Source organism: Oncorhynchus gorbuscha, unplaced genomic scaffold (assembly GCF_021184085.1).
Source record: "Oncorhynchus gorbuscha isolate QuinsamMale2020 ecotype Even-year unplaced genomic scaffold, OgorEven_v1.0 Un_scaffold_867, whole genome shotgun sequence".
Taxonomy (NCBI): Eukaryota; Metazoa; Chordata; class Actinopteri; order Salmoniformes; family Salmonidae; genus Oncorhynchus; species Oncorhynchus gorbuscha.
Window position 1 is genome coordinate 191679 of NW_025745851.1, and position 17131 is coordinate 208809.

General features: G+C 45.1%; 2 protein-coding genes across 4 annotated transcripts; one reads left to right on the forward strand and one right to left on the reverse strand.

Moving 5' to 3' along the window:
• Positions 1-35: 35 nt before the first annotated feature.
• On the reverse strand, positions 36-15337 carry LOC124020637 (E3 ubiquitin-protein ligase CHIP-like). 3 transcript variants are annotated; one of them, XR_006836111.1, is made up of 9 exons: positions 15015-15334; positions 12660-12859; positions 12231-12429; positions 9409-9574; positions 8511-8598; positions 8028-8084; positions 7369-7485; positions 4881-5085; positions 36-669 (listed from the first exon to the last, which is right to left on the reverse strand). XR_006836111.1 is itself a non-coding variant. In XM_046335880.1 (8 exons), exons 2-8 carry the CDS (start codon positions 12771-12773, stop codon positions 4960-4962), a joined length of 864 nt encoding a protein of 287 aa, XP_046191836.1. In that variant the 5' UTR covers positions 12774-12859; positions 15015-15337; the 3' UTR covers positions 4400-4959. The 3 variants fall into 3 exon arrangements, 2 of the variants coding, with proteins under 2 accessions (XP_046191836.1, XP_046191835.1); XM_046335880.1 differs by lacking the exon at positions 36-669 and having other exon boundaries at positions 4400-5085; positions 12231-12426; positions 15015-15337; XM_046335879.1 differs by lacking the exon at positions 36-669 and having other exon boundaries at positions 4400-5085.
• On the forward strand, positions 15116-16819 carry trub1 (TruB pseudouridine (psi) synthase family member 1). The gene has a single exon (XM_046335878.1). The coding sequence runs from the start codon at positions 15404-15406 to the stop codon at positions 16304-16306; it is 903 nt and encodes a 300-aa protein (XP_046191834.1). The 5' UTR covers positions 15116-15403; the 3' UTR covers positions 16307-16819.
• Positions 16820-17131: the final 312 nt, after the last annotated feature.

The following is a 17131-nucleotide window of genomic DNA, read 5'->3' on the forward strand; positions in this document are numbered from 1 at the left end:
TGTATCTTGATTATCAATGTAAACACTGCAGCCTCTAAGTTGTAGCCTTTATTGGAACACTTGTAGACAACAGCACAACAGTGAAATAAAGAACATTCACAGTCCCAATGAGGCTCCAGAGAAACTGGACTGTACCCAAGTTCCCACCCCCCTCTTAGGAGGAATCGGGGCCTAGGGGGAGAGGAGTATGTCCACACCCCTATCCCACATAAACACACCCCTACATGTACACATAATATTGATACTCACGAATGACTAACACAACATAACTGCATCCTCATATCCAGCAGAGGGTAGGAATATACAGGTTCATTTCACATTCAATTCTTTTCAGTTGGTAAGTCAAACGGTCATATGATTTCTGAAATGAGAAGAGGAAACTGTTTGCAGCAGGGTTGAGGGGTCGAATTGAAAATGACTTTTATTTTTTAAATCAGGATATTTTAATTTATGAATTTGCATTCTAAAATCGAGAATTGAAAAATGTAATCGACCCCAACCATGCTTTGCAGCCATTGGACTAAGGCTCTAAGCGTGGAATCATTAAAACAAAAGAGACCACGAGCAGTAAGTTATACTGAGGAGAAGACAGCCCTTCTCAAAGCCAATCAGATGACTGACTTCCATATTCAACGTCAAACTCCACTTGAGGCACAGACAGGACACCACCTGCAAACATTCAGCGACATGTAAACCAGAGAAAACACATTAAACACAGCCGTCAAAAACACACCTGTGACTCACACAATTTTAAACCAATCTTTTTAAAGAACATATGGAATTGAAATAGAATTGACCCCAACCCTGACCTCTACTGCTACGCACTTCCCCATTCATTAACGCTCAGCTCTGTATGAGCCAGATAAGAGGCAACAAAATGGTGGAAACTCAGCTCGCCAAAATTAGAGACGTCCTTGGTCAAAAAACAACCCTTTGTGCAAAGCCTTGAATGCTCTTCCCGGACCCTTCCATCATATTGATTACACATACTGCTTCCCTACATACTGCAGAACACTGAAGGTGAGGGCTTGGGTTTCTCTCTATATTATACAACTCATGCTTATACAGTCTTTTCAACCCTCCAAGAGGATATAGAGAAGTGCTGCATTGTGGTGGTAAGAGATCAGGTTGGGTTTAAAATTGGCCCATCACTCAAGAGGACTACATTGGACCATCTACACGCCACTCAAGAGGACTACATTGGGCCATCTACACGCCACTCAAGAGGACTACATTGGAGAGTGGCGAAAACATGGTGGTGCCTCAGACAGTCCTCTTCCCCGTAGAAAAGGAGATTTAAAATAGAAGACAAGTTGTGGAGCATCACCACAAGTAGAGTACATTTAGCCCTGATTGGTCAATCGCTGCACTTGTAGACTCGAGGTCTAGGATGTGATTGGGTTTAGGAGTCTGCAATATGATTGGTTGTTCTGAGAGTAACGTTCAAGCGATTGGCCCAAGGTGTTGTGTAGTATATTCTGATTGGGTCCTGTTGTTGGATGATGTGCTCTGATTCGGTGCAATGTTTGCTAGCGTGTCCTGATTGTTGGGTCTGACTAGTATGAGCAGCTGAGAGACACAATAAAATAAATGGGGGGACAAGGATGGAAACAGAAAGAGATGTATAGATCAACAGGAGATTTAATGGCAGTCCTAGTATCAGTCTGTGGTGTAGTCTCAGTCCTAGTGAAGGTATGTCAGTCTGTAGTGTAGTCTCAGTCCTAGTATCAGTCTGTGGTGTAGTCTCAGTCCTAGTGAAGGTATGTCAGTATGTGGTGTAGTCTCAGTCCTAGTGAAGGTATGTAAGTCTGTAGTGTAGTCTCAGTCCTAGTATCAGTCTGTGGTGTAGTCTCAGTCCTAGTGAAGGTATGTAAGTCTGTGGTGTAGTCTCAGTCCTAGTGAAGGTATGTAAGTCTGTAGTGTAGTCTCAGTCCTAGTATCAGTCTGTGGTGTAGTCTCAGTCCTAGTGAAGGTATGTCAGTATGTGGTGTAGTCTCAGTCCTAGTGAAGGTATGTAAGTCTGTAGTGTAGTCTCAGTCCTAGTATCAGTCTGTGGTGTAGTCTCAGTCCTAGTGAAGGTATGTAAGTATGTGGTGTAGTCTCAGTCCTAGTGAAGGTATGTAAGTCTGTGGTGTAGTCTCAGTCCTAGTGAAGGTATGTAAGTCTGTGGTGTAGTCTCAGTCCTAGTGAAGGTATGTAGTCTGTGGTGTAGTCTGTCCTAGTGAAGGTATGTAGGTCTGTCCTGGTGTAGTCTCAGTCCTAGTGAAGGTATGTAAGTCTGTGGTGTAGTCTCAGTCCTAGTGAAGGTATGTAAGTCTGTGGTGTAGTCTCAGTCTCAGTTCTAGTGAAGGTATGTAAGTCTGTGGTGTAGTCTCAGTCCTAGTGAAGGTATGTAGGTCTGTGGTGTAGTCTCAGTCCTAGTGAAGGTATGTAAGTCTGTGGTGTAGTCTCAGTCCTAGTGAAGGTATGTAAGTCTGTGGTGTAGTCTCAGTCCTAGTGAAGGTATGTAAGTCTGTGGTGTAGTCTCAGTCCTAGTGAAGGTATGTAAGTCTGTGGTGTAGTCTCAGTCCTAGTGAAGGTATGTAGGTCTGTGGTGTAGTCTCAGTCCTAGTGAAGGTATGTAAGTCTGTGGTGTAGTCTCAGTCCTAGTGAAGGTATGTAAGTCTGTGGTGTAGTCTCAGTCCTAGTGAAGGTATGTAAGTCTGTGGTGTAGTCTCAGTCCTAGTGAAGGTATGTAAGTCTGTGGTGTAGTCTCAGTCCTAGTGAAGATATGTAGGTCTGTGGTGTAGTCTCAGTCCTAGTGAAGGTATGTAAGTCTGTGGTGTGGCCTCAGTCCTAGTGAAGGTATGTAAGTCTGTGGTGTAGTCTCAGTCCTAGTGAAGGTATGTAGGTCTGTGGTGTAGTCTCAGTCCTAGTGAAGGTATGTAAGTCTGTGGTGTAGTCTCAGTCCTAGTGAAGGTATGTAGGTCTGTGGTGTAGTCTCAGTCCTAGTGAAGGTATGTAAGTCTGTGGTGTAGTCTCAGTCCTAGTGAAGGTATGTAAGTCTGTGGTGTAGTCTCAGTCCTAGTGAAGGTATGTAGGTCTGTGGTGTAGTCTCAGTCCTAGTGAAGGTATGTACGTCTGTGGTGTAGTCTCAGTCCTAGTGAAGGTATGTAAGTCTGTGGTGTGGCCTCAGTCCTAGTGAAGGTATGTATGTCTGTGGTGTAGTCTCAGTCCTAGTGAAGGTATGTAAGTCTGTGGTGTAGTCTCAGTCCTAGTGAAGGTATGTAGGTCTGTGGTGTAGTCTCAGTCCTAGTGAAGGTATGTAGGTCTGTGGTGTAGTCTCAGTCCTAGTGAAGGTATGTAAGTCTGTGGTGTAGTCTCAGTCCTAGTGAAGGTATGTAAGTCTGTGGTGTAGTCTCAGTCCTAGTGAAGATATGTAAGTCTGTGGTGTAGTCTCAGTCCTAGTGAAGGTATGTAGGTCTGTGGTGTAGTCTCAGTCCTAGTGAAGGTATGTAAGTCTGTAGTGTAGTCTCAGTCCTAGTATCAGTCTGTGGTGTAGTCTCAGTCCTAGTGAAGGTATGTAGGTCTGTGGTGTAGTCTCAGTCCTAGTGAAGGTATGTAAGTCTGTGGTGTGGTCTCAGTCCTAGTATCAGTCTGTGGTGTAGTCTCAGTCCTAGTGAAGGTATATAGGTCTGTGGTGTAGTCTCAGTCCTAGTGAAGGTATGTAAGTCTGTGGTGTAGTCTCAGTCCTAGTGAAGGTATGTAAGTCTGTGGTGTAGTCTCAGTCCTAGTGAAGGTATGCAAGTCTGTGGTGTAGTCTCAGTCCTAGTGAAGGTATATAGGTCTGTGGTGTAGTCTCAGTCCTAGTGAAGGTATATAAGTCTGTGGTGTGGCCTCAGTCCTAGTGAAGGTATGTAAGTCTGTGGTGTGGCCTCAGTCCTAGTGAAGGTATGTAGGTCTGTGGTGTGGCCTCAGTCCTAGTATCAGTCTGTGGTGTAGTCTCAGTCCTAGTGAAGGTATGTAAGTCTGTGGTGTGGCCTCAGTCCTAGTGAAGGTATGTAGGTCTGTGGTGTGGCCTCAGTCCTAGTATCAGTCTGTGGTGTAGTCTCAGTCCTAGTGAAGGTATGTAAGTCTGTGGTGTAGTCTCAGTCCTAGTGAAGGTATGTAAGTCTGTGGTGTGGCCTCAGTCCTAGTGAAGGTATGCAAGTCTGTGGTGTAGTCTCAGTCCTAGTGAAGGTATGTAAGTCTGTGGTGTGGCCTCAGTCCTAGTGAAGGTATGTAGGTCTGTGGTGTGGCCTCAGTCCTAGTATCAGTCTGTGGTGTAGTCTCAGTCCTAGTGAAGGTATGTAAGTCTGTGGCCTCAGTGTGAAGTCTCAGTCAGTCCTGAAGGTATGAAGGTGTAAGTCTGTGGTGTGGCCTCAGTCCTAGTGAAGGTATGTAAGTCTGTGGTGTAGTCTCAGTCCTAGTGAAGGTATGTAAGTCTGTGGTGTAGTCTCAGTCCTAGTGAAGGTATGTAAGTCTGTGGTGTAGTCTCAGTCCTAGTGAAGGTATGTAAGTCTGTGGTGTAGTCTCAGTCCTAGTGAAGGTATGTAAGTCTGTGGTGTAGTCTCAGTCCTAGTGAAGGTATGTAAGTCTGTGGTGTAGTCTCAGTCCTAGTGAAAGTATGTAGGTCTGTGGTGTAGTCTCAGTCCTAGTGAAGGTATGTAAGTCTGTGGTGTGGCCTCAGTCCTAGTGAAGGTATGTAAGTCTGTGGTGTAGTCTCAGTCCTAGTGAAGGTATGTAAGTCTGTGGTGTAGTCTCAGTCCTAGTGAAGGTATGTAAGTCTGTGGTGTAGTCTCAGTCCTAGTGAAGGTATGTAAGTCTGTGGTGTGGCCTCAGCTTTAAAGTGCAGATCATACTTGTTTGGTTTGTTGTCGTCTTTTTATGTCTGGTTCTTCTTTTGGAATGAGTCCAACTCCCCCTCTCTCTCCCCCTCCTTCAGTAGTCCTCCACCCATCCATTCTCCATGATGAAAGCATCGATGACCTCTTTCATGGCCAGATTAGGGATCAGCTGGTCTTGAGTCAGAGGGCTGCGTGTCACCGGGTCAAAATGGCCCACTCGCTGCAAACATAAGAACAAAGACAGTTAGGATCCTATGGGAGACATAACACCTTAATAGCAGGGCTGAAAGTATTTCATTTCTTCCTGGTACAGAACCTCCTGACCAACAGAATGTATGAGTCTGATCAGAGAATTACACTCCTCCTGTCTTCTACGCTGCTGCTACTCTGTTATTATCTATGCATCATCACTTTAATAACTCTACTGACATGTACATATTACCTCAATTACCTCGACACCGGTGCCCCCGCACATTGACTCTGTACCGGTACCCCCTGTATATAGCCCCACTATTCCATGTGTAACTCTGTGTTGTTGTCTGTTCACACTGCTATGCTTTATCTTGGCCAGGTCGCAGTTGTAAATGAGAACTTGTTCTCAACTAGCCTACCTGGTTAAATAAAGGTGAAATAAAAAATAAATTGTCATTTACTGCTGCTCTTCAATTATTTGTTATTCTTATCTCTTACTTTTTTGTGTGGTATTTTCTTAGAACTGCATTGATTGTTAAGGCCTTGTAAGTAAGCATTTCACTGTAAGGTCTACATCTGTTGTTTTGGTGGCAAATGTGATTTGATTTGAATCCCTATTAATTCAATAGCATATCTGTTGGCCTAGTCGTAAAGATTTGTCATTTAACATGTATGACCTTTTATTGTGGCATAAACACAAACAGTTATGATGTTTTCATCTGATTGTCAAGCCATCACTTGAAAAGGGCTGCTTTACTAATAGGCTACCAGCCTGCGTTCCTCCACTCACAGTATATTTCAGTTCCAGCCTGCGTTCCTCCACTCACAGTATATTTCAGTTCCAGCCTGCGTTCCTCCACTCACAGTATATTTCAGTTCCAGCCTGCGTTCCTCCACTCACAGTATATTTCAGTTCCAGCCTGCATTCCTCCACTCACAGTATATTTCAGTTCCAGCCTGCGTTCATCCACTCACAGTATATTTCAGTTCCAGCCTGCGTTCCTCCACTCACAGTATATTTCAGTTCCAGCCTGCGTTCCTCCACTCACAGTATATTTCACTTCCAGCCTGCGTTCCTCCACTCACAGTATATTTCAGTTCCAGCCTGCGTTCCTCCACTCACAGTATATTTCAGTTCCAGCCTGCGTTCCTCCACTCACAGTATATTTCAGTTCCAGCCTGCGTTCCTCCACTCACAGTATATTTCAGTTCCAGCCTGCGTTCCTCCACTCACAGTATATTTCAGTTTCAGCCTGCGTTCCTCCACTCACAGTATATTTCAGTTCCAGCCTGCGTTCATCCACTCACAGTATATTTCAGTTCCAGCCTCCAAACAGTGGTGAATGGAAAGAAGCATCTGTGCCATAAAGCCTCAGAAAGTCTGATGACATTCTCTCTTTGTCATTAGGGACAGAATGTATGTGTCCACTGCTGACCGCGCGTGTCTCAGTGTCGGCCACTCATCTCTACTTTGGCACAATGTCTGTGTTTTCGTCCAACCACATCGCATTTTGGGAGCCATTTTCATGTCTCATGCCTCTGACATGCTGTAATGATAGTGGTGTAATAACATACAGTTCTTGACCTGTTTTAATCATGGTTGAGATAGGGTCATGTTTTACCGGTACAACGTTCCCCCACTATAGATTTTGCAGGGACACCGTACCGGACCATACCACCTTACATTCACCCCTGCTTAATACTTAATAATACTACCACCAAAATGATGTGTAACTATTCTTTTACATGAGTTGTGGGAGGCAACATCCAGGTTGTTCCAGTTGAACATGTCTGTACGTAACAGAACGTCAGTTTGGCATAGAGGAACTACTTCACTGCCTACATCAATACCTGATCACTCCTTTATCCGCTTGAATACAATACTAAATAGTAGCTAGCAAGATGGCAATCACTGAGCTTATTTTTAATGAGTGCATTTCGCAAGTGTCTAGTTTGCATCAACTACCTCCACTAAAACCATTGCAAAGGTTTTGCCTTCAAATTTTGGTTTCAAATCATGACGTTCTGGCATGTCTGCCTTGTGATTTGCTGGGAGAGTTGTCTGTCTGAAGAGGACCCACCCCAGAATTTTTTTCTCCACCTTATCAAGTATGCCGTAAGAGCCCATCTTTCAAACCTGACCCAGTCACTGCTGTTGCCTAGGGTCAGGTTTGATGAGGTCAGGGTCAGGTTTGATGAGGTCAGGGTCAGGTTTGATGAGGTCAGGGTCAGGTTTGATGAGGTCAGATTTGATGAGGTCAGTGTCAGGTTTGATGAGGTCAGGGTCAGGTTTGATGAGACTAATCCTTACCTGTAGGTGCTCCTCGATGTCTTTGCGGTCGTAAGTGATCCCACTGGGTGTAATGCAGGGCTCCCTCATCAACTCAAAGCTGATCTTTCCACACAGGTAGTCTGGGATCTCCCTCTTCTGTTAAACAAACAGAGGTTATCACTAAATAGCCATGTTAGAACAGATGTATACTGTAGTAACATATTTTAGTGTCTTGTACATTCGGACCTGGTATTTGTTATTAATGAAGGGTTTGGGTTCAGATTGTTTAAGGGTTTAGGAATAGAGAGTTGTTTCTAGTATGGCCAGAGTGATAGCCATCAAACACAAACCATTGATTATGTATGGGCTAATGATGAGTTCCAAACCCCTAGCCCCTACTCCACAGCAGACTAGCCGCTCCTCTAGATCTGAGAGGATTGGACAGGTGGAAGCAATTTGGAATCATTTTCACCCAGCCAATCAGAAGACAAGATGAAACTTGTATTTTTATCTCTTATATCTACTCGCCTCCTTTTCAAAAAACATTGGATGGGAAGGTTAGAGGGGAGGGACCTCTGACCTTCTCATCCAATGGGTGTTCAGACAGAGGTGAGGAAAGGGGAGAGGAAGAATCAAGGAAAGGAAACAGAGATTCTTCCAATGATCCTGTATCCAGCAGGAGGCAGTAGAACACTCACCTTCCTCTTCTCATCGAGCTGAGAGAAGAGCTCCTCCATGTCTGACAGGTGCTTGTCCTGTAGAGAAATGTGACACCTAAATTAACATCACTTTATTCATCAATTGTACACAAGGTCCAACCAAAATATAATTTGACATAGAATTAAGCACAACTGCTAAATTCTCCTCAACCCCCCTCCAGACCACCCCTTGCCATCCTCACATACTTTGTGCCCACTAAGAGTTTTTGGGAGCGTAACACCCCTGTTCTGTTGCATATCCTTATGAGGGAAAAAAACAGATCTTGATTAGTAAGGTTGTGTTAACATGTCTTTGGTTTAGCCAATGAAAACCCTTTAGTTGTTTAACCATTTCTCGTAACCTAGGCTACGAGAGCATTCTAAACAGAATGTGGGTAAGTCCTTATTTTCCCATTGTTATTTGTTTATACCCTACGTCTTTGGACGTTGGCTGGATGTTAGTACACTTGGTTTAGGACTCACGTGTTTGGAGGGGAACTTAGTGAGGTCGTGTCGGCTTCTGCATTCCTCCGACTTGGCGTCTTGTTCCTCTCTGCTGTCATCCAGTTCCCTGAGGATAGGACCAAAGTCATCAGCCAACCAACCACTTCAGCCAACCAAGGCTTAACTTATTGCAATATAAATGGATAGGATGGATTGTAGGCCTATAAATGGATGGACTAACTGGTTTTACACACCAACTACAGTTGGTGATTTTTTTAAACATTTTTTATTTAAAAAAAACTTTCCCAGAGTGACGCCAAACAACATCAGGATAGTGGGTTTTATTCCCGGGACCACCGGGCATGAAAAGTATATGCCTGCATGAGTGCTTTGGTTGAAAGCATCTGCCAAATGGCATATATTATTATTATATTAATGCCCCCTACTGTAAGAGACGTTCTACCAACAAGGCTGGGAGAATGCAGTGGTTTCCCACTGACTAATGGGAATTGATTGCACAACACGTTTATGGTTGTTTCATTTCAACTAAATCAAACTAAATCAAAATGGCTATTCTCTGATTCACAAAGTGAATTCATGCTCTGTAAATCCCCCTCCCAAACCCTACAGTGTTCCCATCATGTGGCTGGAACAGATTCAGATGAGTCTCTATTGTCCTACAAGAGGAGAACCTTAACACACACATTATATACACACACAACAGTGGAGGCTGCTGAGGGGAGGACGGGTCATAATAATAGCTGGAACGGTGTGATTGGAATGGCATCAAACATGCTGGATACCATTCCATTAGACTCCATTCCAGCCACTAGACTCCACTCCAGCCACTACTATGAGCCGTCCACTGATACACAACATATATATAGAACACACAGCCGGAAACAAACTATAGGTGAGCACAGAAAGAATCTCTCACCTCTCCTTCTCTGCCAGGATGAGTTTGGTGAGATAGGCGTGCAGCTCGTTCTCCTGGTTAATGCGCTTCTCCTCGATGCTGTTCCAGCGCTTCTTCTTGGCTATCCGGAGGGCACTGGGAATGTCGTCACCAAAGTTCAACCGCTGCTCTTTCGCCAGGTTATATGCTGAGGGCCAAATGAAGGACAACTATTATTATTAATGGTGAAAATTAAGCTTTGCATTAGCTGGTAGAGCTGACTTAATCCAATGTCCTGTCAATACTTTCTTATTAGGACTTAGGCAAGTAACTTATAAATATATTTTGATGTGTGTATCTAGACTCCTGAATGGGAGTGTGTCCGGGATGGGTGCATCTTGATAGTCTTCCTCTCCTCACCTCAATAGTCTAGTAGCTACCTCTCCTCAATAGTCTAGTAGCTTCCTCTCCTCACCTCAATAGTCTAGTAGCTTCCTCATCTTAATAGTCTAGTAGCTTCCTCTCCTCATCTCAATAGTCTAGTAGCTTCCTCTCCTCAATTGTCTAGTAGCTTCCTCATCTCAAGTCTAGTAGTTTCCTCTCCTCGTCTCAATAGTCTAGTAGCGGCATCCCGGGTGGCGCAGTGGTTAAGGGCGCTGTACAGCAGCGCCAGCTGTGCCACCAGAGACTCTGGGTTCGCGCCTAGGCTCTGTCGTAACCATCCGCGACCAGGAGGTCCGTGGGGCGACGCACAATTGGCCTAGCGTCGTCCGGGTTAGGGAGGGTTTGGCCGGTAGGGAAATCCTTGTCTCATCGCGCACCAGCGACTACTGTGGCGGGCCGGGCGCAGGGCGAGCTAACCAAGGTTGCCAGGTGCACGGTGTTTCCTCCGACACATTGGTGCGGCTGGCTTCCATGGGAATTGATGGGAAATGATGTAAATATATCACTAGCCACTTTAAACAATGCTACCTTATATAATGTTACTTACCCTACATTATTCATCTCATATGCATATGTATATACTGTACTCTACATCATCGACTGCATCCACATGTATCACTAGCCACTTTAACTATGCCACTTTGTTTACTTTGTCTACACACTCATCTCATATGTATATACTGTACTCGATACCATCTACTGTATGCTGCTCTGTACCATCACTCATTCATATATCCTTATGTACATGTTCCTTATCCCCTTACACTGTGTATAAGACAGTAGTTTTGGAATTGTTAGTTAGATTACTTGTTGGTTATCACTGCATTGTCTGAACTAGAAGCACAAGCATTTCGCTACACTCGCATTAACATCTGCTAACCATGTGTATGTGACAAATAAAATTTGATTTGATTTGATTTGATTTGTTGGATGGCGCTGTGTTAAGAAGCAGTGCGGCTTGGTTGGTTTGTGTATCGGAGAACGCATGACTTTCAACCTTCGTCTCTCCCGAGCCTGTACGTGAGTTGTAGCGATGAGACAATATAGTAGCTACTAAACAAATGGATACCACGAAATTGGGGGGAAAAAGGGGTACAGTTCAAAACAAAAAATATATAGTCTAGTATCTTCCTCATCTCAATAGTCTAGTAGCTTCCTCTCCACATCTCAATAGTCTAGTAGCTTCCTCTCCTCATCTCAATAGTCTAGTAGCTTCCTCTCCTCATCTCAATAGTCTAGTAGCTTCCTCTCCTCATCTCAATAGTCTAGTAGCTACCTCTCCTCATCTCAATAGTCTAGTAGCTTCCTCTCCTCATCTCAATAGTCTAGTAGCTTCCTCTCCTCATCTCAATAGTCTAGTAGCTACCTCTCCTCATCTCAATAGTCTAGTAGCTTCCTCTCCTCATCTCAATAGTCTAGTAGCTACCTCTCCTCATCTCAATAGTCTAGTAACTTCCTCTCCTCATCTCAATAGTCTAGTAGCTTCCTCTCCTCATCTCAATAGTCTAGTAGCTACCTCTCCTCATCTCAATAGTCTAGTAGCTACCTCTCCTCATCTCAATAGTCTAGTAGCTACCTCTCCTCATCTCAATAGTCTAGTTAGCTTCCTCTCCACATCTCAATAGTCTAGTAGCTACCTCTCCTCATGTCAATAGTCTAGTAGCTCCTCTCCTCATCTCAATAGTCTAGTAGCTACCTCTCCTCATCTCAATAGTCTAGTAGCTACCTCTCCTCATCTCAATAGTCTAGTAGCTACCTCTCCTCATCTCAATAGTCTAGTAGCTACCTCTCCACATCTCAATAGTCTAGTAGCTTCCTCTCCTCATCTCAATAGTCTAGTAGCTACCTCTCCTCATGTCAATAGTCTAGTAGCTTCCTCTCCTCATCTCAATAGTCTAGTAGCTACCTCTCCTCATCTCAATAGTCTAGTAGCTACCTCTCCTCATCTCAATAGTCTAGTAGCTACCTCTCCTCATCTCAATAGTCTAGTAGCTACCTCTCCTCATCTCAATAGTCTAGTAGCTACCTCTCCACATCTCAATAGTCTAGTAGCTTCCTCTCCTCATCTCAATAGTTTAGTAGCTTCCTCTCCTCATCTCAATAGTCTAGTAGCTTCCTCTCCTCATCTCAATAGTCTAGTAGCTACCTCTCCTCATCTCAATAGTCTAGTAGCTACCTCTTAATTTCCTCTCCTTAATCTACACCGATCTGAAATCCAAAGACTGGTTAACACTACCTGGTAGATGTATATTGGGAATTTCTTTTGACACTTGTCCAGTTCTTTAAAATGAGTACAGATGAAGGAGAGAAGACATGAGGCCTATGGGACAGGGGGACTACGGGATAGGAAGCCTATTTCGACTAGTGAGATGCACCCTCTGTGTCTGGACCCTTGATTGCCACCTTGGTCCCCAGCCCACCTCTCTGCAGGTTGCCGATGGCTTCGTCGTAGTTCTCCATCTCCAGGTGACACTGACCCAGGAAGAAGAGGGCCTTGACTGACTGGGGGTCCAGCTCCAGCGCCTGCTTGCAGTCGGCCAGGGCCTTGTCGTGTTGCTGCAGCTTCACGTGGCACAGTGCCCGGTTGGTGTAGTACACAGACACTGAGGGGTTTCGCTTCTGGGGACAAACACATTATTCACTATTGCTATCCCCCTTCCTCACACCCTTATCCCATTCCTAAGTATGCCATGCTTGCGCACACACACTCTTCGCTACAACCGATAGCTGACTTTCTATGTCTCGGAGTGAGGTTACTCATCATGCAAAGTTACAATTTGGGACACTACCTCAGTTCCACCCACACACACTCCACACTCTCTCCCCTTCTCCCGAGGCCTTGTCCTTACGATGGCTTTGCTGTAGCAGGCGGCCGACTCCTGGTACTTGCGGCTGAGGAAGAGGCGGTTGCCCTGCTCCTTCCACTCCTGCGCTGAGACACTCTTCTCAGGGCTGCCCGCCATCTTGTCCGCCGGCCCCGCTGTGGCGGCGGCCTCTCCGCTCTGCTTCCCTATCCTGCTACCCGTGTCTCAGGCCGGGCTGCGGCTGGCTGGGGGGAGAATGCACAAGTTCCAAGACATCAATAGTATGGGTGAGGGAAGCAGATGGAGGAGTTTCATTTGAGGGGTGTTGCTGGTCTACTACTATAAATAGTGATCAAATCAAATTAAAGTTTATTTGCCACATGTGCCGAATACAACAGGTGTAGGTAGACCTTACAGCGAAATGCTTACTTATAGGCTCTAACCAATAGTGCGAAAAAAAGGTGTGTGTGTAGGTAAATAAAGAAATATAGACACCAGTTAGTCAGGCTTATTGAGGTAGTATGTACATGTAGGTATGGTTAAAGTGACTATGCATATATGATGAACAGAGAGTAGCAGTAGCGTAAAAAGAGGGGTTGGCGGGTGGTGGGACACAATGCAGATAGCCCGGTTAGCCAATGAGCGAGAGCACTGGTTGGTCAGGCCAATTGAGGTAGTATGTACATGAACTGTATAGTTAAAGTGACTATGCACATATGATCAACAGAGAGTAGCAGCAGCGTAAAAGAGGGGTTGGGAGGGGGACACGATGCAAATAGTCCGGGTAACCATTTGATTACCTGTTTAGGAGTTTTATGGCTTGGGGGTGAAAACTGTTGAGAAGCCTTTTTGTCTTAGACTTGGCACTCCGGTACCGCTTGCCATGCGGTAGTAGAGAGAGCAGTCTATGACTGGGGTGGCTGGGGTCTTTGACAATTTTTAGGGCCCTCCTCTGACACCTCCTGGTATAGAGGTCCTGGATGGCAGGCAGCTTTGCCCCAGTGATGCACTGGGCCGTATGCACTACCCTCTGTAGTGCCTTGCGGTCGTAGGCCGAGCAATTGCCATACCAGGCAGTGATGCAACCGGTCAGGATGCTCTCGATGTTGCAGCTGTAGAACCTTTTGAGGATCTCAGGACCCATGCCAAATCTTTTCAGTTTGCTGAGGGGGAATAGGCTTTGTCGTACCCTCTTCACGACTGTCTTGGTGTGTTTGGACCATTCTAGTTTGTTGTTGATGTGGACACCAAGGAACTTGAAGCTCTCAACCTGCTCCACTACAGCCCTGTCGATGAGAATGGGGACGTGCTCAGTGCTCCTTTTCCTGTAGTCCACAATCATCTCCTTAGTCTTGGTTACGTTGAGGGATAGGTTGTTATTCTGGCACCACCCGGCCAGGTCTCTGACCTCCTCCCTATAGGCTGTCTTGTCGTTGTCGGTGATCAGGCCTACCACTGTTGTCATCAGCAAACTTAAGGATGGTGTTGGAGTCGTGCCTGGCCATGCAGTCGTGGGTGATCAGGGAGTACAGGAGGGGAATGAGCACGCACCCCTGGGCAGCTCCAGCGTGGTAGATGTGTTGCTACCTACCCTCACCGCCCGGGTCGCCCCGTCAGGAAGTCCATGATCCAGTTGCAGGGGGAGGTGTTTAGTCTCAGATTCCTTAGCTTAATGATGAGCTTTGAGGGGACTATGGTGTTGAGCACTGAGCTGTAGTCAATGAACAGCATTCTCACATAATTGTTCCTTTTGTCCAGGTGGGAAAGGACAGTGTGGAGTGCAATAGAGATTTCATCATCTGTGGATCTGTTTGGGCGGTATGCAAATTGGAGTGGGTCTAGGGTTTCTGGGATAATGGTGATAAATGGTGTTGATGTGAGCCATTACCAGCCTTTCAAAGCACTTGATGGCTATGGACGTGAGAGCTACGGGTCTGTAGTCATTTAGGGGTGTAGTCATTCAGGGGTGTTGCCAGTCTACTAGTACAAAAAGTGATTGAGGGGTGTTGCCGGTCTACTCTACTGTAAACAGTGATTGAGGGGTGTTGCCGGTCTACTCTACTGTAAACAGTGATTGAGGGGTGTTGCCAGTCTACTCTACTGTAAACAGTGATTGAGGGGTGTTGCCTGTCTACTCTACTGTAAACAGTGATTGAGGGGTGTTGCCGGTCTACTCTACTGTAAACAGTGATTGAGAGGTGTTGCCGGTCTACTACTACAAACAGTGACTGTAGCTAATTTGTAGTTAACTAGCACAATGTTTGGATAAAACAGGGGCTAGCTTGCTACATCGTTTGATTTGACAGTTGCACTGAAGTAAAGATACAGGAAAAATAGTCAACTCTGGCTAACTGGCAAGCTTCCAAATAGCTGCAAGCATAACGCTAGCTAGTCTGTTACCGTTTCGATGCCCTCCCCTCGGGTGTCAAGCGGCCTCTCCGACTTCGCTCTCGTCCTGGTTATGGCCTCCTCCCACACAGCTCGTCTGTCTACCTCTTCCAACGCAGACAATTTAATATTTTTGGAATATAACGTTAGCTAGCTAGCGAACTGCCTAACTATAACGAAAAGCACAGGTATCCAAACATGTGTATAATCAATGTATATTATTTGACCGAGTAGTCTGTAGTATTATTTTAGGTGGGAGGACACGCTAGTGCGTAACCAGCTAACTAGCTAATGTTTTGATACATTTCTGGTAGTCATCGATGATGACGCATTTGTAAACGGAAGTGTTTTCAGTTAAACTTACGTCATCAAGTCGCGCCTCATTGTTTTGGAAAGCAAGCATGGCTGGTTCAGTAACTGGCGTAGCTGTGCCTAAACATTCTTTATCAAAACTACAATCTTTAAATGGACTTTTTGCCATTTATAAAAAGGAAGGACCTACGTCTGCTGATGTTTTAAACTCATTAAAAGAGACACTCCTCAAAGAGGCCGGTGTGAAAGATCCTAATCCCAGAAAAAGGAAGAAGCAAGCTCTGAAAATGGGGCATGGCGGGACTCTGGACAGCGCAGCCTCTGGTGTGCTCGTTGTTGGGATTGGAAATGGAACAAAGATGCTTAGTACTATGCTTGCTGGTTCAAAGAAATACATGGCTGTTGGAGAGTTGGGAAAAGCAACAGACACCCTTGACGCCACAGGCAAGGTGGTTCATGAGAAGCTCTATGATCACATTACCAGGGAAGCCTTTGAGGAGAAGTTGAAGCAGTTCACTGGGGACATCATGCAGGTTCCTCCACTGTACTCTGCACTGAAGAAGGATGGCAAGCGTCTTTCTGTCCTGCTGAAGCAAGGCCACGAGGTGGAAGCCAAACCTGCACGGCCGGTCACAGTGTATAACCTGTCGCTGCAGGACTTCACTCCCCCCCTCTTCACTCTTGATGTTGAATGCGGTGGTGGATTTTATATCAGAAGCTTGGTGGACGACCTGGGAAAAGCGCTCTCGTCGTGTGCCCACGTGAGGAAGCTGATCCGGACCAAACAGGGTCAGTTTACCCTTGACGACCACACGCTGCAGGAGGAACACTGGACACTACAACACATCGTTCAGTCCATGCAGCCCTGTCCCGGGTCAGAGGTCACCAAGGAGGATGGCACAAAACCAAGCCCAAACCTGGGGGTTAAACGGGCCCTGAATGCCCAGGTGAAGGGGGATAAGAATGGCAAAGATGAAACGGGGGAGTTATAACCCCCCCTCAAAGTCACAATGTCCCCTCTATATGAGAGTTTAAGGTGGTGTTTTGGTTCCTGGAGGTGTGCACTTGTTCACTCCCTCTCTTGCATGTTAAAGCATTGGTTTGGTGCAAGCATGGCTGGTGGGAATTTCCAACATATTCCTCATGCCGGTCGATTCTTTGGCGGAAGCCAGTTGAACCAGTCCCTGCACTGTTACATGCATCATTTTTGTTGATGTGTGTATTACTAGAATATGATATTGTCATTGGAATTGGCCGAAGACAATGTATGTTTTTTGTTTTGTTTATAGATTAAATCATTTAGCATTTTTAAATATTGGTTTTATTTTCATTAATTGTCTTATTTTGTCATGCATTTTGAGGTTTTGTTTTGAATACTGTTCCAATCAAAGATCTCTACACCATCTAGTGTTGGCACAAGATAAGACATGGAAGCAACTTGAAATGTAACTCCCATTCCTTTGTAATTGACATGCCAGAATTAATAAACAACAAAAGTCTCCACATATTTCTGTTAATTTTTTTGCAGATGTTTTGTTGTAAACACAGAGATGGTGTTTCTCGTATTTAGGTCATTATAACCTAGTCATTTTTGGTTTTCTTAGTATGTTCATTGGGCCCCCCAGAAGCCTTGCACATATGAAGTTGCTAGAGAGCATGTTCAAATCCTCAATAAGACATTGGTTAAGTTCAATCCACCGTACATTTATTTGAGGAGACTACACTGAACAAAAATAAAAACAGTGCTGGTCCCATGTTTCATGAGCTGAAATAAAAGATAGACATTTTCCAGATGCACAAAAAGCTTATTTCTCTGA

What these genes read in the sequence shown, in the direction of transcription:
- trub1 (XM_046335878.1), top strand. Translation starts at nt 15,404, where the DNA reads ATGGCTGGTTCAGTAACTGGCGTAGCTGTGCCTAAACATTCTTTATCA.
- LOC124020637 (XM_046335879.1), bottom strand. Translation starts at nt 12,773, where the DNA reads ATGGCGGGCAGCCCTGAGAAGAGTGTCTCAGCGCAGGAGTGGAAGGAG. An exon ending in CCTGCTACAGCAAAGCCATC is followed by an intron (nt 12,430 to 12,659) that starts GTAAGGACAAGG and finishes GTTTGTCCCCAG; the next exon opens with AAGCGAAACCCCTCAGTGTC. An exon ending in CATCGGCAACCTGCAGAGAG is followed by an intron (nt 9,575 to 12,230) that starts GTGGGCTGGGGA and finishes TTTGGCCCTCAG; the next exon opens with CATATAACCTGGCGAAAGAG.